Genomic DNA, 20349 nt, shown 5'->3' with positions numbered 1-20349 from the left:
TCCCACATGATTTGACTCCGGGCTAAAAGGCAACGCGAGCAGACATCTATGTTTCTTTACTGTCTCGTCTGAGGAAAGAGCCATTTCTGGACAGGTTGTTGACATGTGATGAGAAGTGGGTCCTGTACGAAGCTCCACGATGCCATCATCATTGGTTAGCATTCCATGAACCGGTTCCAAAACAGTCGAAACCAGCACAGCACCAAAAGGTCCTTCTGTGTGTTAAGTGGACTGCTCGCGGCATCGTGCATCGGGAACTGCTACCAGCTGGTCAGAGCATCAGTGCAACTGTGTATTATCAGCAGTTGAGCCGTGTTCAAAATAACTCAAAACTCTGGAGCCAGTACTTCTGAATCGCAAAGGGGTCCTCCTGTTATAGGGCAACGCTAATCCCCACGTGGCTAGGATGACCCGGGTCACTATTCTGCGCCTTGGATGGGAAACATTATTGCAACTGCCATACTCTCTAAACATTGCACCGTCCGATTATCACCTGTTCCATTCCTTGGACAATCACCTTAGAGGACGCCAGTTCAAATCCGTAGTACAGGTGCATTTTGCACTTAATATGTTCTTCGCTTCATGGCTCACCAAGTTCTACTGCGATGGAATCCATGACCTTCCAGAACGTTGGTAGAAGGTCGTCGATGCTGATGGGGAATATTTTTGATCTTTCAGGTACGTCTTAGGTGACATATCGATGTTCGAAGCTGATGGATGAAAATGCGACGGATCTTTCTTGGTTACCTTTATAGATACTGTTTAGGTCTCAAAATTACACACTTCTAGAAATATAAATATGCAAAGGTACGTGGAGTTTACGTATTTTTTATTGTGCATAATTGCGCGTTATACAAGATATGAAAACTTCAACATACTATAATATAATCTTTCAATTACGCGGTGGCTCAGTGCTAGAGCGTTCACCTTTGGTGCTTGGGATCCCGGGTTCGATTCCAGCACCCGCCAAGTGAACTTTGTGGTGGACAAACACCGTGTGCGTGGGTTTCCTCGGGGTTCTCCCGTTTCCTCCCACTTTCTTCATTCCACCATTTCATTCATTTCTCATATTCACCGTCTTCTTTAGCCTAACCGGCATAAGCGTGGGACGTAAGACTCAAAGATTTCATTTCATTTTTTCTTTCAGTTAGAAGCATATTGGACATACGAGTTGTGCCATGGCCGTTATGTACGACAGTACCACGAAGAAAGGGAAGGTAAAAAGGTGAAGACCCAAGAATATTTCTTAGGGAGATGGGATAAAACTCTGTATGCTACATTAAGTAAGTATTTGATATGTGCATAGATGATAGTATATTGTAGATTTTAACATATCTCTCATATTTACGTGATCTTTCCCTGTTCAGTCATCAGTTTCAGCAAATATATAGTTGGAGCACAGAAATCCTATAACGGTTATAGGTTTAGAACATTCTTATTTAGCAGGATATTATTGTTTGTCAGGAAAACACTGGGAAGCGCCTTCACCGTCGCTTCATCAGACCAGAAGGAAACCGGACGAGATAGGAATATTTACGTCAAATCAACAGCACGTCTGACACTACGTTATTGTTCAGAATAAAATGCCCTTACATGATAATTTTGGATGCAGCTACTTATAAACTAATTATAGATATCTAACTTTTAGGCTCGTAAGAACATGAGGGAGAGGTACGGTTATGTGCCACTGTCAGCCATTTTGAAAGCTATGCCGGAAGAACATAGGTAGACTGAAAATGAAATCCATGCTAAATGCCAAAAATGGAAAAGTTCGGTTTAATGTCAAAATGTGGGCTATGTGCTTAATACTGCTCAGTTAAAATCGTGCTGTTCACTGTGGAAGTAGTTCAAATAATTGCCAGAAGAATGCGCGTGGTCCTATGTGCCATCAGTTCTCAAGTAAAATCTGGCCTTTTTACTCAGCATTTTCATAGTCTCACATAGGACGGATTTTTATAGTCAGTCTACATATTACGTCATCAATGTCGTGAGTAGGTATTCCAAGAGAGAGAAAATAAGTCTGTTTAACAGCTGGAGGAATACAGAGCAGAATAGTTAACATAATTGGAAATAAATTTTATTTACATAAATTCTTAAGATGTTCATGGAGCAGACAGCAGAGATTTGTGATGGACAAACACCGTGTGCGTGGGTTTTCTCGGGGTTCTCCCGTTTCCTCCCACTTTCTTCATTCCACCATTTCATTCATTTCTCATAATCATCGTCTCCTTTAGCCTAACCGGCATAACCGTGGGACGTAAAACTCAAAGATTTCATTTTTCAGACAGCAGAGAGAGAGAGAGACTTCATTAATACGCTTGGTCTCACGTTTAGTTCTCAATAAAGACGTACTCTTCTAAGGTTAAAATGAAAAATGAGATGAGTGAAAGGGAAAATTAAAGTATAATTTCGTTGAATATGATGTAGATTTATTCTTATATCATTAGTATTCTGTGCTGTCTTTTTCAAGCATATAAAAGACAAGTTACATTTGTTAATAGTGCCCTTTCAAACATCTCACTATCATTTCCTTCAACTTAGTCGTTTTACCCATTGTTTCATCATCATAATGCCTTTACCACGATCTTCTTTCAGAGTAAAGGTATAACCTTGGAATTATAAATTTGTTATGACTGAGCACCTGTAAGTGTAATGACATTTAGAAATAGCTATGAGACAGGATATTTAAAGAAATCATTAATTTTTTCTTGCTGTTGAATATTTCACTTAACCTTCATGTTGTAAATATTCCAACGGAAGCAGAAACACGTACTTACCCATACATGTTTTATCCCTGATTTCGAAACGAATTTTCAAAGAGCATGGCGAACATTCTATTAAATTCCTCCTACGGTACGGAAACCATTTTAAACATAGAGCGCGGATGGTGTCGTTGGAAAGGTCTGTGTCCTCTGAGCACAGTGGTAATGCCAAAAGTCGGGGTAGGGCCCCGAGGCCCTAGAAATGGGGTTCCGAAGTTTTGGGATCGGTGCAAGCAGCTAACATCAATTATGGACTCGGGCATGGAACACGTGCAGCGCTGCGTTTGACAAACCAATTCGAAGAAGCAAAGATAGTTCGGTAATGCCGAAATGAACGAGTAAAGGCTCAGCCACTGCTGCACTTGCTAAATCGGATATCAGTTCTAAAGTATTTCTTGTGCTCCTTATCAGCCTTGTTACTTCGTAACATGTGCAAACGCCCCAGCACTAAAAAAATCCAATGTCTTTATTTTAGCAGAAATAGACTTCGAGTTTCTTTGCTGTGTTCCCTGCACTAGCATCAACAGCCACTTAGTTTGTTGAATGATCATAAAGACAAAACAATTAATGGCTTCACTCGAGATTAGAATTAATAGCTAAGCTCACTTTTCTTGTTTAGCATGAAATAATCTTTGGGGTTTTTGGTACACTCAATCGTAAAAGTGATCACTGTGCGGTGCGACGTTTAAAGGTGCCACGGTCCAAATTTTAATCCAGTGTATCAATTGCAGTCTGCTTCCTGTTTTTATTTTTTCCTCTCCGTATTCACACATTTTTTTTTTTCAGTCTCAGACAGTGCCTTAGGGGCACGGTGGCTACGTGGCAAAACGCTCGCCTCTGGTGCAAGAGAATTCTGGTTCGATCCCAGACCATGTGAATATGTGATGGCCAGTCGGGGTCCTTCCATTTCATCCCAGATTCTTATTCCACTAATTCTGTTATGATCATTCGCTTTCACTAACCATCTGGCTCCTTTATCTTAAAAAGCACAATCATGAACTTTAAAAATAAAAAAAAAATATTTCGTTTTAGTGTCTTAACTATTTTCCTTTAATGTTTTTAATTATCCTAAACTTCCTTGCAAGTCCCGTTCATATTGTAATAAACCAGAATTTTCCACTCATGCGTTAGGAGAACTAAGTGCGAAAATAAATGGATTAAGCCAAAAATACTTAGATGGAAATACATGTAAACAATTTCTATGAAAGAATACCCCGACAAGATGCAGGAGGAGTCCGACAGTTTAGTGCGTCACAATATAACCGAGACTTCCAAGGAAGATATTCAAATAATGTTCTGTGCGTGCTCTAACATTTCCTTAATATTATACTTCTTCCCTAATATTGCTTTCCCGATCAATCCAGCTAATTTTATGGAGCTATGACCACATACAGTAGTTAGTTGTTGATGATTTGAGTTTAATGTCCCAATTGAGCATCGAGGCTATATTAACCGGGATTAGCTGTTCAGAGTGAGCGCAAAATCACGATTAGGTTTGTATTCGAGGCGTATATCCAAAACATGCGTAGTAGGGATGGCCGGAACCGGTTTTCACCTCTGAAGGGATCCGGTTCCGGAACTGGTTCTGATTTTATGTAAAATGTCGTCTCGTAAGGAGGATCGTGTGAACGTAATCGAACAGGAATTTTATGTGTGTAAGCTACAGCTGATTTTGTTCTGAAACAAATGATATAATACAAAATCACTACTGAACTTATAACTCGGACTCATTCCAGCTTTCACTATTCAGGTAACTTTCCCTGTGTGTATTTAAGTATGAAAAATTGCCTCAATAGTGTATCTACGGACAATTTCAATTCCCTGCAAATTCTAAGTACATTGCAATGCAAAGGCAAAATTACAGCTACAGGAAAAAACCTAGCCAATTTTTGTTTTCACACTGCACTAAACTTTAGTATTTGTGCATCCAACAAATATTTTTATACACAAACATGTACCTATTCACAAACGTGTATATCTAAAAACTGTAAAACCTTCCTGACACAAAATTCTCCTTCTGCTGATTACTTAGCTACATTCTGTCATATCTCTTAACACACATATAAGTGACATTATTCAAAAGAAATTTAAAAATGTCATTAGTCTAATACGTACAATTCTGAAACAAAATACAATACACTGGTGTAATGTCACTGATGACGAACAAACTGAGTAACTGTCAAATTCATTGGCTAAACAGGCAAACTCATTTGGCTGAATATCCACTGGTGGACCAAAATTTTTTTCTGGAGGGCACAAGCGCGTGGTCTTTTTTGCATTGTTTTGAGGTCAACTTTGTGCCTCCTTTACAGGTCTTTGGAGGGGGGAAGGGGTCGGATCCAGGTCTGGAACCCGTTCTGAAAACTAGATCTTCAAGAACCGGTTTCGCCGGAACTGTAGGCACATTTACAGCAGTGTATATAGTGTTATTTTTAGTGTATATAACTTTCCTATTACTGGCTAATTTTATATAGCACTTATGTAATAAAGCAAGGTATCATAGAGGTCATATCAAACTAAACAGATGGCTACTTTCACAGTTAAATTGTCGACCTGGCCCTATCCGCTGTGGTACAGTATGTTTCTTTTCGACTGGGACAAACCATTAAATGTGATGTTAGTGTAATTGTATCATTGTAACGTAGGAAGTTTCTTGTATTAACACAGATTCTGTTTTATATCGTATAAATTTTCAAATTTTCATTCTTCCTTTTAGGTGAAAATTTTGACAAAATGAAAGAAGACAACGTTGAAGTTGAAATTCCTGTCAAGAAGATTGATGGAATGAATATGCCATACCTGCAGATAAATATGACCGATGGTACACTGTGTGATTTAAACAGCAAACCACGTCTTACGAAAGTGTTGTACGTCTGTTACCGACATGGCAAGCACGAGATTTACTCAATAAAAGAAACTTCGACTTGCGAATATGAGATTATTGTATTGTCTCCATTTTTGTGTCAGCATCCGAAATACAGGTGCGTATAAGTTATATACTCAGCATGTGTTTATATTTTCTATAAAGCAGTTGATTGTATTATGTATAGTAAGGGTCGGCAAATGTCGAATTTTCTGTTCAAGCGACACACACAATAAAATACATAACTATACTTGTTTTAATCTAGTATATAATGATTCACTTGAGATTTTGTAGATACTACAAAAGTGTGGCCTGATACTGCAATTTCTGATTTTTGTGAAAATAAGGGAGGAATACAGTGAATACCATGAAAACACAATCGGAAAATACTTTATGATTTTAATAACCATCCAATAAAGTAAATACTATACTAAGCATTTCTTTTGAATAAGAAATTCAACTTATCAGTTGTGAAGTTATTTTTTTTAATTGTATAAATAACACTTTTCCCTATATTGTTTAAATATATGTTCTTTAAATGAATAAAATGTGTACTACTCATTCTAGTTACTCCCACACTATGGCGGAGAAGATAATATACAAAAGTACAATGTTTTTTACATTCATATTGCTGTAATAATTCTTCTTCTGTATCTCTGTGTTCATACCAGTTGATGTTCATAAATGATGATTTTACTCTGCATATTATCAATTATTATTAAATCTTCAATACTCAGTTGCTGTGGTTACAACAATTATAACCTATCAGTTTCATTGCTAATCGCATTTATTAACGCGTGTCAAGTTAGACCAACCACCAACACCAAAACGACCGGAACATATCGTAGAATTATGGGCTATTTATGGGCTAATTAGTTGCTCTAATCCCAATTTTTGGGCTCCTACTGTTTACCGGGAAATCGGATTCAAAAAAGGCGAGTCTAGCTTGATATCAAGCTAGAACCCCCAATATGGTTACAACGGTCCGATCGAAAAAATTCAAACGCCAGAATTATGGGCTATTTATGGGCTAATTAGTTACTCTAATCCCAATTTTTGGGCTCCTACTGTTTAGCGGGAAATCGGATTCGAAGTGGGCGAGTCTAGCTCGATATCAAGGTAGAACCCCCCATATGGTTACAATGGTCCGATCGAAAAAATTCAAACGCCAGAACTATGGGCTAATTAGTTACTCTAATCCCAATTTTTGGGCTCCTACTGTTTAGCAGGAAATGGGATTCAAAGTAAGCGAGTCTAGCTTGATATCAAGGTAGAACCCCCTTCCCCCCATATGGTTACAATGATCCGATCGTAAAAATTCAAATGCCAGAATTATGGGCTAATTAGTTACTCTAATCCCAATTTTTTGCTCCTACTGTTTAGCGGAAAATCGGATTCAAAATGAGCGAGTCTAGCTTGTCATCAAGCTTTATATATATATATATATATATATATATATATATATATATAAACAAAATATACGGTTACAATAGTCCGATCCTAAAAATTCAAACGCTAGAATTATGGGTTATTTATGGGCTAATTAGTTGCTCTAATCCTGATTTTTGGGCTCCTACCTTTTAGTGGGAAATCGGAATCAAAGTTGGCGAGTCTACCTTGACATCAAGTAAAAACTCTCCATAAGATTAGACATCTCGAATCGAAGAGAATCAAACGTCAGAAATATGGGCTAATTGATGCTGTAATTCCGAGTTGGGGCCGCTACGTTTTAGTAGGAATTCTTTATCAAATTGTGAGATTTGGCTTAACTTCTAGCTATAAATCTAGGGCTATAATACTCGTATGAAAAGAATTAAAACGTCGCAATTATGGGTTATTTGTATTGCTAAATTGCTGCTCTAAAGTCGAGTTTTTTCTTCTGTCGTTAGCAAAAAATCTCATGCAAGATTGGTGTTGATTTTTAGATAAGTTGGAATGATACTTTCAAAGTTGCAGTGAGAAAACAACAATTTTTATTAACTGAAAATGGATTTATTTGCACTCTCCGCAAATGTAAATCTATATCTCTACTAGTAAATCCATGAATTCTTTTTTCACGTGTTTATGTTCATTATGTTTGGAAGTAAGTAGTGTATATGTAGAATTTATATAGTGAAATATTATTTTATAAATAAATTTTTTGTGCAAAGGAAGTGCCTCTTCGCCGTTGCTGGGGGCAGCAGTGGCACAGTGGTAGAGCGTTTACCTCTTCTGCGTGTGATCCCTGATTCGATCCCAGATCGTGCCAATTGGTCTTTGTGGTTGACAAACACCATGTGCTTGTGTTTTATCGGAGTTTTCCCATTTGCTCCCACTTTATTCATTCCACCATTTCATTCATTTGTTATTATCACCGTCTGCCTTAGCTTATAGATCACTCAACATATACACACACAAAAAGGAGGCATTACATTCGGAATGAGCGTAGTAATATAACTTAAACTTTGCATAACAATGGACAAATAATAATCAGAAATATTATCTTTCAAATGGTCTTGTGTTTTTTCAGCACCATGCCTACAGAAAAAGGCATTTCTGACTTTACTTTTCCACTTTTAATTAGTTTAATAAAAAAATTTTCCAACATGCTTGTGGATCACAATCTTTACCCTACTCTTCGAGAACTACTACAAATAGAGTTACGGTTTATGCAATATCTTTATCATAGGTGAGATTACCTGTATATTTCTTAGAAAAGTAAAGCCTCCACAAATGTTAAAAAAAAAAAAAGAAAAAGAAACGGTGCTAAGGGAGACGGTGATAATAAGAAATGAATGAAATGGTGGAATGAATAAATAAAGTGTGAGGAAACGGGAGAACCTCGATAAAACCCAAGCACACGGTGTTTGTCAATCACAAAGACCACTTGGCACGATCTGGGATCGAACTAGGGATCACACGCCCAAGAGATAAACATTCTACCGCTGTGCCACTGCGGCCCCCAGCAACGGCGAAGAGGCATTTCCTATAAACAAAAAATTAAAAAAAATAATATGATATTTCACTATATAAATTTTATATATACACTACTTACTTCCAAACATACTGAACATAAAAACGTGAAAAGACAATTCATGGATTTACTAGTAGAGATATATACTTGCATTCTCGGAGAATGCAAATAAATCAATTTTCAGTTAAGAGACATCGACGTTTCCTCACTGTAACTTTGAAATTATCATCCCACGTTATCTAGAAATCAATACCAATCTTGCATGAGATTTCTTGCGAACGATAGAAGAACCAAAATCGACATTAGAGTAACTAATTAGCACACAAATAACCCATAACTCCGGCTTTTTAATTATTTGATCGGAGTATTATAGCACTAAATTTATAGCTAGAAGTTAAGCCAAATCCCACAATTTGATAAAGAACTCCTGCTAAACGGTAGCAGCCCCAAACTCGGAATTAGAGCACCAATTAGTCCATAAATAGCCCATAATTCCGGCGTTTGGACAAACAGCGTGTGCGTGGGTTTTCTCGGGGTTCTCTCGCTTCCTCCCCCTTTCTTCATTCCACCGTTTCCTTCATTTCTCATCATGACCGTCTCCTTTAGACTAGCCGGCATAATCGTGGGACCTAAAACTTTTAATAATTTTCATTTCTCATCTCTATTATTCTGTTCAACGTTACAACCAAGTATTACATGGTTGTGTATACGTATGAAAGGCCACTCAAATTTTCATGTCGGTCAAATAGGAGAGAGTGATATGAAAAGAACATACATTATTTATAATAACCTTATAGTGTTTTATGATATACCTGTATAATTTCAACGAATTACTCACTACAATTTCTTTTCGAAGCACCTAACAAAGATAGGTTAGGAAATTTTGGAATACTATAAATGATAAATTAATAATCCTATCTGTGAAAAATTTATCTTGTGAAACAAACAAACTTCGAGAACATAATTTTCGTAGTATTTAACCTCTTTGATATGCCTGAATCACCATATGATTCACGGCTAGTTCTTGTCTTTTAGCTGGTATCTACATTTACTTCATTATAAATGCTTTTCGTCCCCAGTTTTACTTATAAAGTCACGTACCTGCTACTGTTTTACATAAAAAAAAAACAGATACACACTTTATCATCCTCCCTATCTTTCCGCACAAAAACGTTCATCTTTAGAAACTTTTATATCTTCGTATCTGCTCTCTGCTAACCGTACTACATGAAATTTGGTAAATATATAGTCTAAGATAAGTATTCAGTGAAGCATTCACGTGCTCATATCTAAATGTGGGGCTTCAACAAGAGGGTCTATTTTTTTTCACACAATTTATGAAATTAAATTAAGGTTTTAGTTTAACATCCCATACTTACGACCGAGTCTAAAGGAGACAGACGGTAATGAATAAAATGGTGGAATGAGGAAATTGGGAGGAAATGAAAGAATCCCAAGAGTACCAAGGGACACCTATGATCTTAAACCCGTCAAACGTATGACTGATAACGTCTCTCGGCGTCGCCGAACGCCCTATTCACGGAAAGTATTTTCTAAAATATAAAACTGCATATTTTACTTCAAATAGGCTATAAGCATAATCCATACCTTAATTTGTTCTATAATTATTATTTTTTTCTGTGATTACTGATCGCACAGAGAAGAAGGCTCGATCACTGGTTTTCCCTTGTGATAAACCATTATGCTTATTTTTCATTCTAATTTAAAAGTAGAAAAAAATTGCAATGAAATATAGGACTCAGGTTTATGAAAAAACACCTTCTTATATCGAAAATTGTAGCCAACTTTTCACTAAAAAGGACGAAGACTAAATAACGAAGGAACCATTAAATTTTTTGTACTTTAAAACACAAATGTAGGTAATTTTTATGCATGTTTGCGTTGTCGAAAGGATTGAATGTGAAACGACTTTATTTTGGATTTTAAAAAAATCATGAATGTAGTCGCCAGTTTCTAGCACGTTTTCATTTATTATGTTTTAACATCAAAATAAATAGAATCTTGGGCCATAAAAGAGATGTCAATTTTGTTAAGATCTTACATGTAGCCAAATAAAAAATAAATATAATAATAATTTCTAATTTACATGCGCAACGGAATTTTAAAATTAATCACAGGTTCTTACTAAAGTGGTAGACCAACAATGAGACTTTAGTCGGTGTGCCGTCTAGCACATGTTCGACACAAACTTACAATGTACATTATTATTATCATCTAATCTATGCTTAAATTTTAATAGGACTTTCTGAACTCGAATCATAGATTCAGATTTGGAATTATTATTATTTGTTTCAATTTCAGAATCAAATTACAATTTATAATAGGTTGATATAAAAATTTTTAATTATAGTTTTCAAATAAATTTTGTTTCAAATATCTCGACTTTACAATGTTTCAGTTTTTACCTCATGTCATAACATAGTTTTTTTAAAATAAACATATTGTTATTATAACAAAATTTGCATATCAATAGCTTCCCGGTACAAAGAAGAAAGGATAAGCATATAAATGATACATTGTAAGTAGCTTATCTGGCAGGTCAAATAGGTTACTCTTCAATGAACTATCTTCATAATGACATAATATTTCACCTACTAACGATCATTATAATTATAAATTGATCCATCAATCTTGCGTTCAAAATTAGGAAAGTGCGAGAAATAAATAAAATAAAAAAATGTTCCGTGCACTTCTATCACACATTGCTTATGTGCCCATAATTACATACTACATTATCATTTCATTTAGAAAAACATTTCGTAAAGTATATATTTGTAGCATATTGTAAATTGGCTTACATACCATGGAATCACATTTTACAACATAATAATTACTACACTAATTATTAGTATTAATGAACATGCAATATATACAGATGATATGAATGAAAAAGAAAAGAAGAGAAAAAAATCTACGATGTTTTACAAAGTTAGCACTTTCCTGATTATAATCTAGACATAATATTTTATTCCATGTATCAATACACTGAGAACTAATTAATGAAGAGTGACAAGTTGACCTGAGCGAACCTTTCACGAAAACCGGAAGCATTTTTTTTTCTGAGACTTATTCTACAGTTGTACCGAATAATCTAGCTGCTAGAAGTTACATATTAAATTTTGCTGCTAATATTAGCGGAAATATTACGGTGAAACTATGAGATGCGTGACGCAATACAAGGTACTATTCGCACATGTTTACCTTAGTTTACCTGATAAGTTGTTTGACGACCCAGGACTCCTCTGGCTCTCACCTTTTCAGGTTACTGTAGGGACAAGCCCCAAAGCGGTCCCGACACGTAAGACAACAAACCTATCATCCGCCATGCTTTCCAAGTCCCAGCTATGGATGACTCTTCATTGTGACGCTACCGAAAAATGTTAAAAATTAAATTCTGATTTCACAGCCTCCAAACTTTAGTCCAAATACACAGGTTATGCCGAAAGACGAAATTTAGAAGTTGTTACACCTAATACAACGTTTTTGCTGGTAAAAATTTGAATATTTGTGGAGGGCTCTGAATGCGTCACATCACTTTACATCGGCAATGAGGGTAAGTGCGTCATTCAATACCTGGCCACTACACACCCCAGGCTACATCATATTTTCATATTGCAAACTAAGAAATTTTTACCAGAATTACTTTCTTTAATTTTTAAACCTAACGAATTATTAACAAATTATAACATTTCAACTCTTCTAAGAATTTCCCAAACTTTGAAAAAAATAATTTTACCTATCTCACCTACTTACGTCGTTCCTTACACATCAAAGTAACCAATCAACCTCCCCCACATATTCGTTTTCTCGACCTGGGAGGCGCCATATTGGCCCTTGCCACTTAACATGCAACAAACACACGACAGTTGAATAACGATCACCGCTAGCTGTTACAGCATGCTTTAATGTGTAACTCTACTATTTACACACGTGTATATTGCTAATTACAGATATAATGTGTGAGTTTTAAATAATAAGAATTATGCTTTCATCATGTTAATACGAATAAATAATAGTATTTATGTAGAAAATTTAGAAGAATTTGATATAATGTTAAAATCACCTTCATAATTAATTTTGATTCAAGCGTAGTATTACTTGTAATTATAGTGTGCAGATATAGGATAACCTCCCCATCTAGCGGTTTGCATTATATTATTAATAATATATCATGAATAAACATTAGTAATTAACATTCAGTAACAAATCAAATCGAACAAATATTAAAATGAATGGCATGATTTTACCCAATGGGGACCATACAACCCAACAAAGGAAATAATAACAACACTAATGTGAGGTACCGATAAACGGTACGTTACATTTTTCCCAGCGGCCTCGAAAAAAAGTTCTTTTTACTTATTTGAAATCTTTCAGTAACTCATTTCGCTTCTCTTCCGAACAATTAAATAATTTAACATTTGTTAAATTTTGGACTGGCACTTCTCTCCCCCTTAAATCTTTCAAAAATACTGAATTATGTTGTACTTTCGACACAAAATAAAGTTCAGTATACACATGCAAATATTTGTGCGTTACATTTTAAAAGCATCCGATAGAAAATGAGTTTTGACCATTACCAAATTCCCCTCGTTAACTTCGACTACATTATTTTTCGTTTTCCTCTTCCTTTTGGATAATAATCGAGGTTCCACTTGTATATACGTCTTTGAATTCTCTAAATTTTGCAGTTCAGGAGGCCAAGGAAATTTCTCCCGAAATCAGCCTACAGCTGAGAAAGAATGAACACTTCTGCTGGCGTACAGTTAATGGAACTATTGTAAGAGTAATTTAACAGGTCTTGTGCGACTTTCAAGACATTTTTCCACTTAGTATGATTACTGCTACTAACAATCAGATGATTCTATTCAATTCGCGATGCGATCTCTCCAGGATCCCGTTCGCCTGAGGGTTGTAAGGAGAGATCAGAATATGCTGAATTTGATTATCATACAATAATCTTTCCACTTCTGGGAAACAAACTGTTGGCCCTGATCGTAGACGATATAATTTGGATAAAGACAAAGATAAAAGTAATCCTTCTCAAGGGTTCGAATAATTTCAGCAGTTGTTGCTGTTCTTGATGGTAAGTAGCAAAGGAATCTAGAATAAACATTAACAATCAATAATACATAATAAAATCCGTAACTACATGTAAGCCTACCTACGAGATCAACACACACCTTCTGATGTGGTTTATCTGCCTCAATATGCAAGTCTTTTCGAGCAGTAATTCGGTTTGAAAATTTCGTTCGCGCACATAATTCGTAATTATTTATATATTGCCGAAACGTTCGTTTTTGACCCTTCCAAAAGAATAACTCTTGTACTAATTTCACAAATTTAGCAACTCCAAAATGTCCTGTCTCATGAATTTGTCTTACTGTTCTTTCAATTAGAGGTTCCGGAATTACTAGCAGCCAATTCTTGGTTTTGGAATTTTGAAGATAAATCAGATTATTTATGATCCTAATTCGAGATTTCATAGATTCCATTCATCATAGTTCTCAATTCACGAGAATATTTGTCAGATGATTGCATCCGTTCCAATTCATTTATATCAAACAAAGTATTTTGATTATAATTAATGAAATTTACTTGATATTCTTCTGACTTAGCAGGAAGTTCAGGCATATTTCTACTTAATATATCTGCAATTTTATTATCTACTCCCTTAATGTGCTCAAATCGGAGATCAAATCTTTGGAGCTTCAGCAAAATTTTGGTAGTTCTAGGATCGAGATTTTGTAAAGTAAAGGCATACGTTACTGCACTATTATCACAGTGGACCGTAACTTTTCTGCCTAATATGTAATACGAGAAATGCTCACATAAAAATAAAACAGCTAATAATTCCAATTGAAAGATCGAGTAAGACACTTCATAGAGTTTTAATTTTCGACTTCCATATTCGATAACCAAAAGTTCTCCGTCATTATCATATTGAGCCAGATAACCCGCCAAATTTTCTAATGATGCATCCTAAAATAAATGAAAAGGCTTGTTAAAATCTGGTTGACTAAGTGCAGGAGGTTCACTTAGCAACTCTCTTAATTGTTGAAATTTATTCATTAGTTCCTCTGTAAAACAATACTTCCTATCTTTCTTTAAAAGATCAAAGAATGGAGCTGTTAACGCAGCAAATTGAGGGATAAATTTTCTCCTCCACGACAGAATACCTAAAAAGGATCGTAATTTCTTTTTATTTTTAGGAACCGGAAAACATTTGATGGCTTCATTTTGCTTAGGATTAGGTTTCAATTCCTTTCCATTCACAACATGCCCGAGAAATTAAATTTCAGTTTTCACAAACTGACATTTCTTAAAATTTAAAGCAGTTTCCAAATTCTAGAATTTTGAAAAGTTTTTCCAAATGGTCAAAATGTTCAATCAGGTTCGAACTAAAACAACAAATCATCGAGATAGACTACAACAAATTTTCTAGTATCTAATCCAAAATAAGAATTCATGACGTTTTGGAAAATACTAGGACTAGATTTAAGTCCCATTGGTAAGACGCATAAAACATTTTGTCGTCCTAGATAAATGAAGCTAGTGCATGGAAAGGAATCAGGATGAAGCTTCACACCGTAATAACTCATGGTGGCATCCATCGATCTAAAAATTTTTGCTCCAGAAATCCGGGAAAGTATTTCGTTTATTGGTTCAACCTGGATTCTAGGGCTTATGACCTTAGAATTCAGGGATCGAAGATCGATCACTGGCCTCACGCCCCCCAAAGATTTTCTTATGCAATGGATAGGGTTCCTGTAACTGCTTGCTTGTTCTTTTGCTATTCCTAACTTTATCCATTTATTAAGTTCTTCCTCAAACTCTTTCTGCATGGCTTGAGGAATTGGACATATTTTTCCTACAACGGGTTCTTGATCACTAAGCTCGATTTTATAAGGCTCACAATTTATTGGCTTAGGGTACTCACAAAATAAATGTTCATATTTTAATAACAAATTTTGTAGTTTCATCTTAGTATCTATATCTAAATCATGTCGATCATCTATATATTCTTGAATTTCATTTTCCGAAATTTCACCAAAATTATTTTTATGTTCCTCAGAAGGAGAAGGATCTTGATTTGATTCAATTAAAGTTTTAGCATTTTCTACGTGAATTAACAATATCTTCGGATACGAAATGTCCAAGGTCACTTCTTCTTGATGTTTATTTTTCAAAATTAATTTCTTATTGCTACTGTCCAAAGTGACTTGGAACTTAGCAAAGAAAGGCGAACCTAATAACAATCCAGCTTTCATGTCTTCTACTACAAATACCGGTACATCGAAAAGGTTATCCTGAATATTTAAAGTTAGTTCCAACAATCCTTTTACTGGAAAACTATCTTTTCCCGCAAATGCATTTAAATGTACACTGAGCACAGGTTTGAGCTTAGCCAAACGGAAAGAACTTTGAAGGTTTTGCCAAATATTATAATTTAGAAGATTCAGTTCAGCTCCTGTGTCCAGGATACATTTTATCTGTATTTTCCCCACCTTACAATTTAAAGAAGGGGAAGGAAATATCTCAAAATCTTGATTAGATATATTTCCTTCTTCTTCCTTCAGAACAAAGTATGTCAATAGTTTCAAAGAAGGCAATACAAACTCATTTTGTTTAGGAACGATTTCATTTTCGATTTTAAAGTTTTGATTTGGGGAGAGAAGTTCAGTCGAGCAGCCATCGTCTCCCCTTAATGGCGACTGCTCAATATGTTTTCCGAATTAATAACAGGGTTGTTAATGAACTGAGAAACATTATTGTTAACGACTGATTCCGCTGCAACAGATGAATATGACGGATTTAATGAACATGTGACTGTAGTCACTATAGGTACATTTGAAGAAAATGGAGATGTCATCATTGGATCCGAAAGAAATTGAGCAACAGGTGGTTTTATACTGTTAAAATTGTACATTCCCGGTACCGCATAGGATACTGGTACGTGTCTGAACATCATAGGGAATGGCGGCATAGGTCTATTTACATTACTATTTTCCCAACTGGGTTTTGGATTCCTGGTTTTCTTCCAAGTTAATCGGTTAAATTTCCGAGGTTTATTATTGCCGAAATTATTTTCTTTTTCTAACCCTTCTCTTTTTATCGGTTCAGTTTGCACCGCATTATTCATTTTATTAGGATGAGTTGGCGAAATAAATGTTTTTCTAATTTGGGGTTTTCTGTTTTGGAATTTCGCACCCCCATAACTTTCTGAAACAGAATTTGGACTACATTCTAACTCTGCAATTCTTAATATGAGATCTTGTACTGTACCAACCGAACCTAATTTCAAAATTTTAGATTACTCCCCAGGAAGACAATCTAAAATTAAATCTTAATTTCTGGTCGGAAGGAGAAGTTACGATAGAATTATATTTTTCAACAATATGACGGACAAACCCGAGAAGAGAAGAATGTTTTGTTTTGTCATATCGCAACGAATAAAGATGACGTTTCTGCGTCCTCTCCATTCGTTCCGATATGTATTGCATCTTAAATAGCTTTATGAAATCAGGAAAGGTTTTTATTTGCGATGCAATACTTCTATACCATTTCTTTGCAGACTTTTCCAAAACACGCGCTATTATGTATAAGCGATCCCTATCTGTAAGAACATACTTGTTCATCGTTTGTAGCAGATCGTCTAAAAAGATTTGTGCCACTCCCTGGGTCAACTGTCCATCAAATTTCGGAAAGTGATGCAGTACGTTCCTGCACCCCTTTTATACGAAGAACTGTTGTCCCAGTGTCAATTCTCGCGATGTAATTTGGACATTTCAACGGTTTCAGGCTCACTAGCAACAAGACCTACTGGATTACATCGCTCAGTAGATGATTCGCACCATGATACTTTCCCTTTACTTTGTTGTTTAACTCTCTTATGTTTGCGAGAGAATTCATTTCCAATTTCTTCCGCATGAGATGAGGAAGAGACACCGGTCATTTTTATAATTTCCTCAAATTGGATTCTACCAAATTTTGGAACTGGAGGTTCCCTAACATCCTGACAACTTCTGTCACTATCGGCCAAATTTCCTTCACGAGGAAAATTTTCATTCTTTGTATGTCTTATCACTCGAATGAGGTTCAAATAGCTTTCTCAAATTCTCGGTGTTCACATCGTTCCCAATTTTGTCGATATGCATCAATTACATCGCCCTCCAGTACCTTTATCATGTTCACGGTTTGTTCATTTACATCACAAAATTTTCTATAGTCATCAACTTGTCGCTTTTTAACATTTTTTAACTCAGTTTAAAATTTTAAGGTAATACTCCGCATTCACTTTTCAACATTGACACATCCTTAGTAGTAACTCCTAACTTACACTCTATATTCTCAGTAAATTCAGTAAAATTTCTAGTTACCTTATCTAAAACTAACCTAACATTATTCATACTCTGATTTACACTATGTATTTCCGTCATACAATTTTCACGTACACATTCTACAGTTTGACCTAAATTCTGTTTCGTTTCCTCAATTTCATTTCTTAATTTAGACACTTCGATTTTTAGTTCCCCCTTTATAGACGCAAAAGATTCTTTTAAAGATACAATTTCACTACTCATCAGTTCAGCTTTCATTTCAGATTTCAAATCATTCTTATTAATGGTCATTTAATTAGTGAGTTCTATTCGTACAGCCGAAACCTCAGATTTTAGTTCCTTTTGCACCACCGAAACCTCAGATTTTAAGTCCTTAATTATGTCAACCAATTTTTCTAACAGTGGATCTCCCCCAATTTCAATTTTCGGGACAACTTTCTTCGTGTGTTGTTTACGACCCACTTTTTCAACATCTGATTCGACATACTATTCACCTTCACAGTTTGCACAGAACCATTTTTCCTCCGACTGTTTTAACACCTCTTGTTCCGCTTCAGAAATATTTAGACAATTTATATGGTACCATTTCTCACGACTTTCACAGCAAATTGATAAAGTGTTCTCAGCATTGTAAGTACCATTACAACTATACCGTTCAGATTCATGCATCATAGCTGTTTCACTCATTTCACATTTATACTAATTGAGTCACGCATCTCCCAGCTTCACCCCAGTATTTCCGCTAATTATTCCAAAATTCATCTCAGTCTTACCTACTATAGCTAACATTTTAATTTTGAAAAAGAAATGAATAATCCTGGCTGGGTCGCCAATTTTGAAACGACTATTTTGGATCAAAAAAATCATGAATGTAGTCGCCAATTTGTAGCACGTTTTCATTTATTATGTTTTAACATCAAAATAAATAGAATCTTCGGCCATAAAAGAGATGTCAATTTTGTTAAGATCTTACATGTAGCCAAATAAAAAAATAAATATAATAATAATTTCTAATTTACATGCGCAACTAATTTTAAAATTAATCACAGGTTCTTGCTAAAGTGGTAGACCAACAATGAGACTTTAGTCAGTGTGCCATCTAGCACATGTTCGACACGAACTTACAATGTACATTATTATTATCATCTAATCTACGCTTAAATTTTAATAGGACTTTCTGAACTCGAATCATAGATTCAGATTTGGAATTATTATTTATTGTTTCAATTTCAGAATCAAATTACAATTTATAATAGGTTGATATAAAATTTTTTAATTATAGTTTTCAAATAAGTTTTGTTTCAAATATCTCGACTTTACAATGTTTCAGTTTTTACCTATGTCATCACATAGTTTTTTTTTAATAAACATATTGTTATTATAACAAAATTTCCATATCAATAGCTTCCCGGTACAAAGAAGAAAGGATAAGCATATAAATGATACATTGTAAGTAGCTTATCTGGCAGGTCAAATAGGTTATTCTTCAATGAACTATCTTCATAATGACAGTATTTCACCTACTAACGATCATTATAATTATAAATTGATCCATCAGTCTTGCGTTCAAAATTAGGAAAGTGCGAGAAATAAATAAAATAAGAAATGTTCCGTGCACTTCTGTCACGTATTGCTTATGTGCCCATAATTACATACTACATTATCATTTCATTTAGAAAAACATTTCGTAAAGTATATATTTGTAGCATATTGTAAATTGGCTTACATACCATGGGATCACATTTTACAACATAATAATTACTACACTAATTATTAGTATTAATGAACATGCAATATATACAGATGATATGAATGAAAAAGAAAAGAAAAGAAAAATCTACGATGTTTTACAAAGTTAGCACTTTCCTGATTATAATCTAGACATAATATTTTATTCCATGTATCAATACACTGAGAACTAATTAATGAAGAGTGACAAGTTGACCTGAGCGAACCTTTCACGAAAACCGGAAGCATTTTTTTTTCTGAGACTTATTCTACAGTTGTACCGAATAATCTAGCTGCTAGAAGTTACATATTAAATTTTGCTGCTAATATTAGCGGACATATTACGGTGAAACTATGAGATGCGTGACGCAATACAAGGTACTATTCGCACATGTTCGTCATGCTATTGTTAATTACTGATAAAAATTTTGTAAACAGTTAATATTTGCCAATGTTTTAAAGTTCACCACACGAATGGTACCATAGATCTTGTTGTCAACAGTCCGAATGGTCTGACAAGACGAAAACTGTAAACTTAGTTTACCTGATAAGTTGTTTGACGACCCTGGACTCCTCTGGCTCTCACCTCTTCAGGTTACTGTAGGGACAAGCTCCAAAGCGGTCCCGATAAGTAAGACAACAAACCTATCATCCGCCATGCTTTCCAAGTCCCAGCTATGG

The 20349-nt window shown here is 35.2% G+C and overlaps 2 protein-coding genes across 13 annotated transcripts in view; one reads left to right on the top strand and one right to left on the bottom strand.

Moving 5' to 3' along the window:
• Positions 1–11920, bottom strand: part of LOC145685884 (bifunctional protein GlmU-like) — a 54609-nt gene extending 42689 nt beyond the window's left edge. Inside the window, exon 1 of the mRNA XM_081758616.1 lies at positions 11811–11920. The gene's annotated coding sequence lies outside the window, so the exon portion shown is untranslated. The remainder of the gene's footprint in view (positions 1–11810) is intronic.
• The window catches only part of LOC145685882 (endoplasmic reticulum lectin 1), a 93371-nt gene that overhangs the window by 13782 nt on the left and 59240 nt on the right, over positions 1–20349 (top strand). For all 12 annotated transcript variants that reach the window (XM_081758602.1, XM_081758601.1, XM_081758604.1 and 9 more), the window contains exons 4-5: positions 1148–1283; positions 5479–5743. In XM_081758602.1, coding sequence (XP_081614728.1) covers positions 1148–1283; positions 5479–5743 — 401 coding nt within the window. The remainder of the gene's footprint in view (positions 1–1147; positions 1284–5478; positions 5744–20349) is intronic.

The sequence above is a fragment of the Thermobia domestica genome, chromosome 5 (assembly GCF_964235325.1).
Source record: "Thermobia domestica chromosome 5, izTheDome1.hap1.1, whole genome shotgun sequence".
NCBI classification, from domain to species: Eukaryota; Metazoa; Arthropoda; class Insecta; order Zygentoma; family Lepismatidae; genus Thermobia; species Thermobia domestica.
Note: the sequence above shows the minus strand (reverse complement) of the source record. Positions and strands in the feature narration are given on the sequence as shown.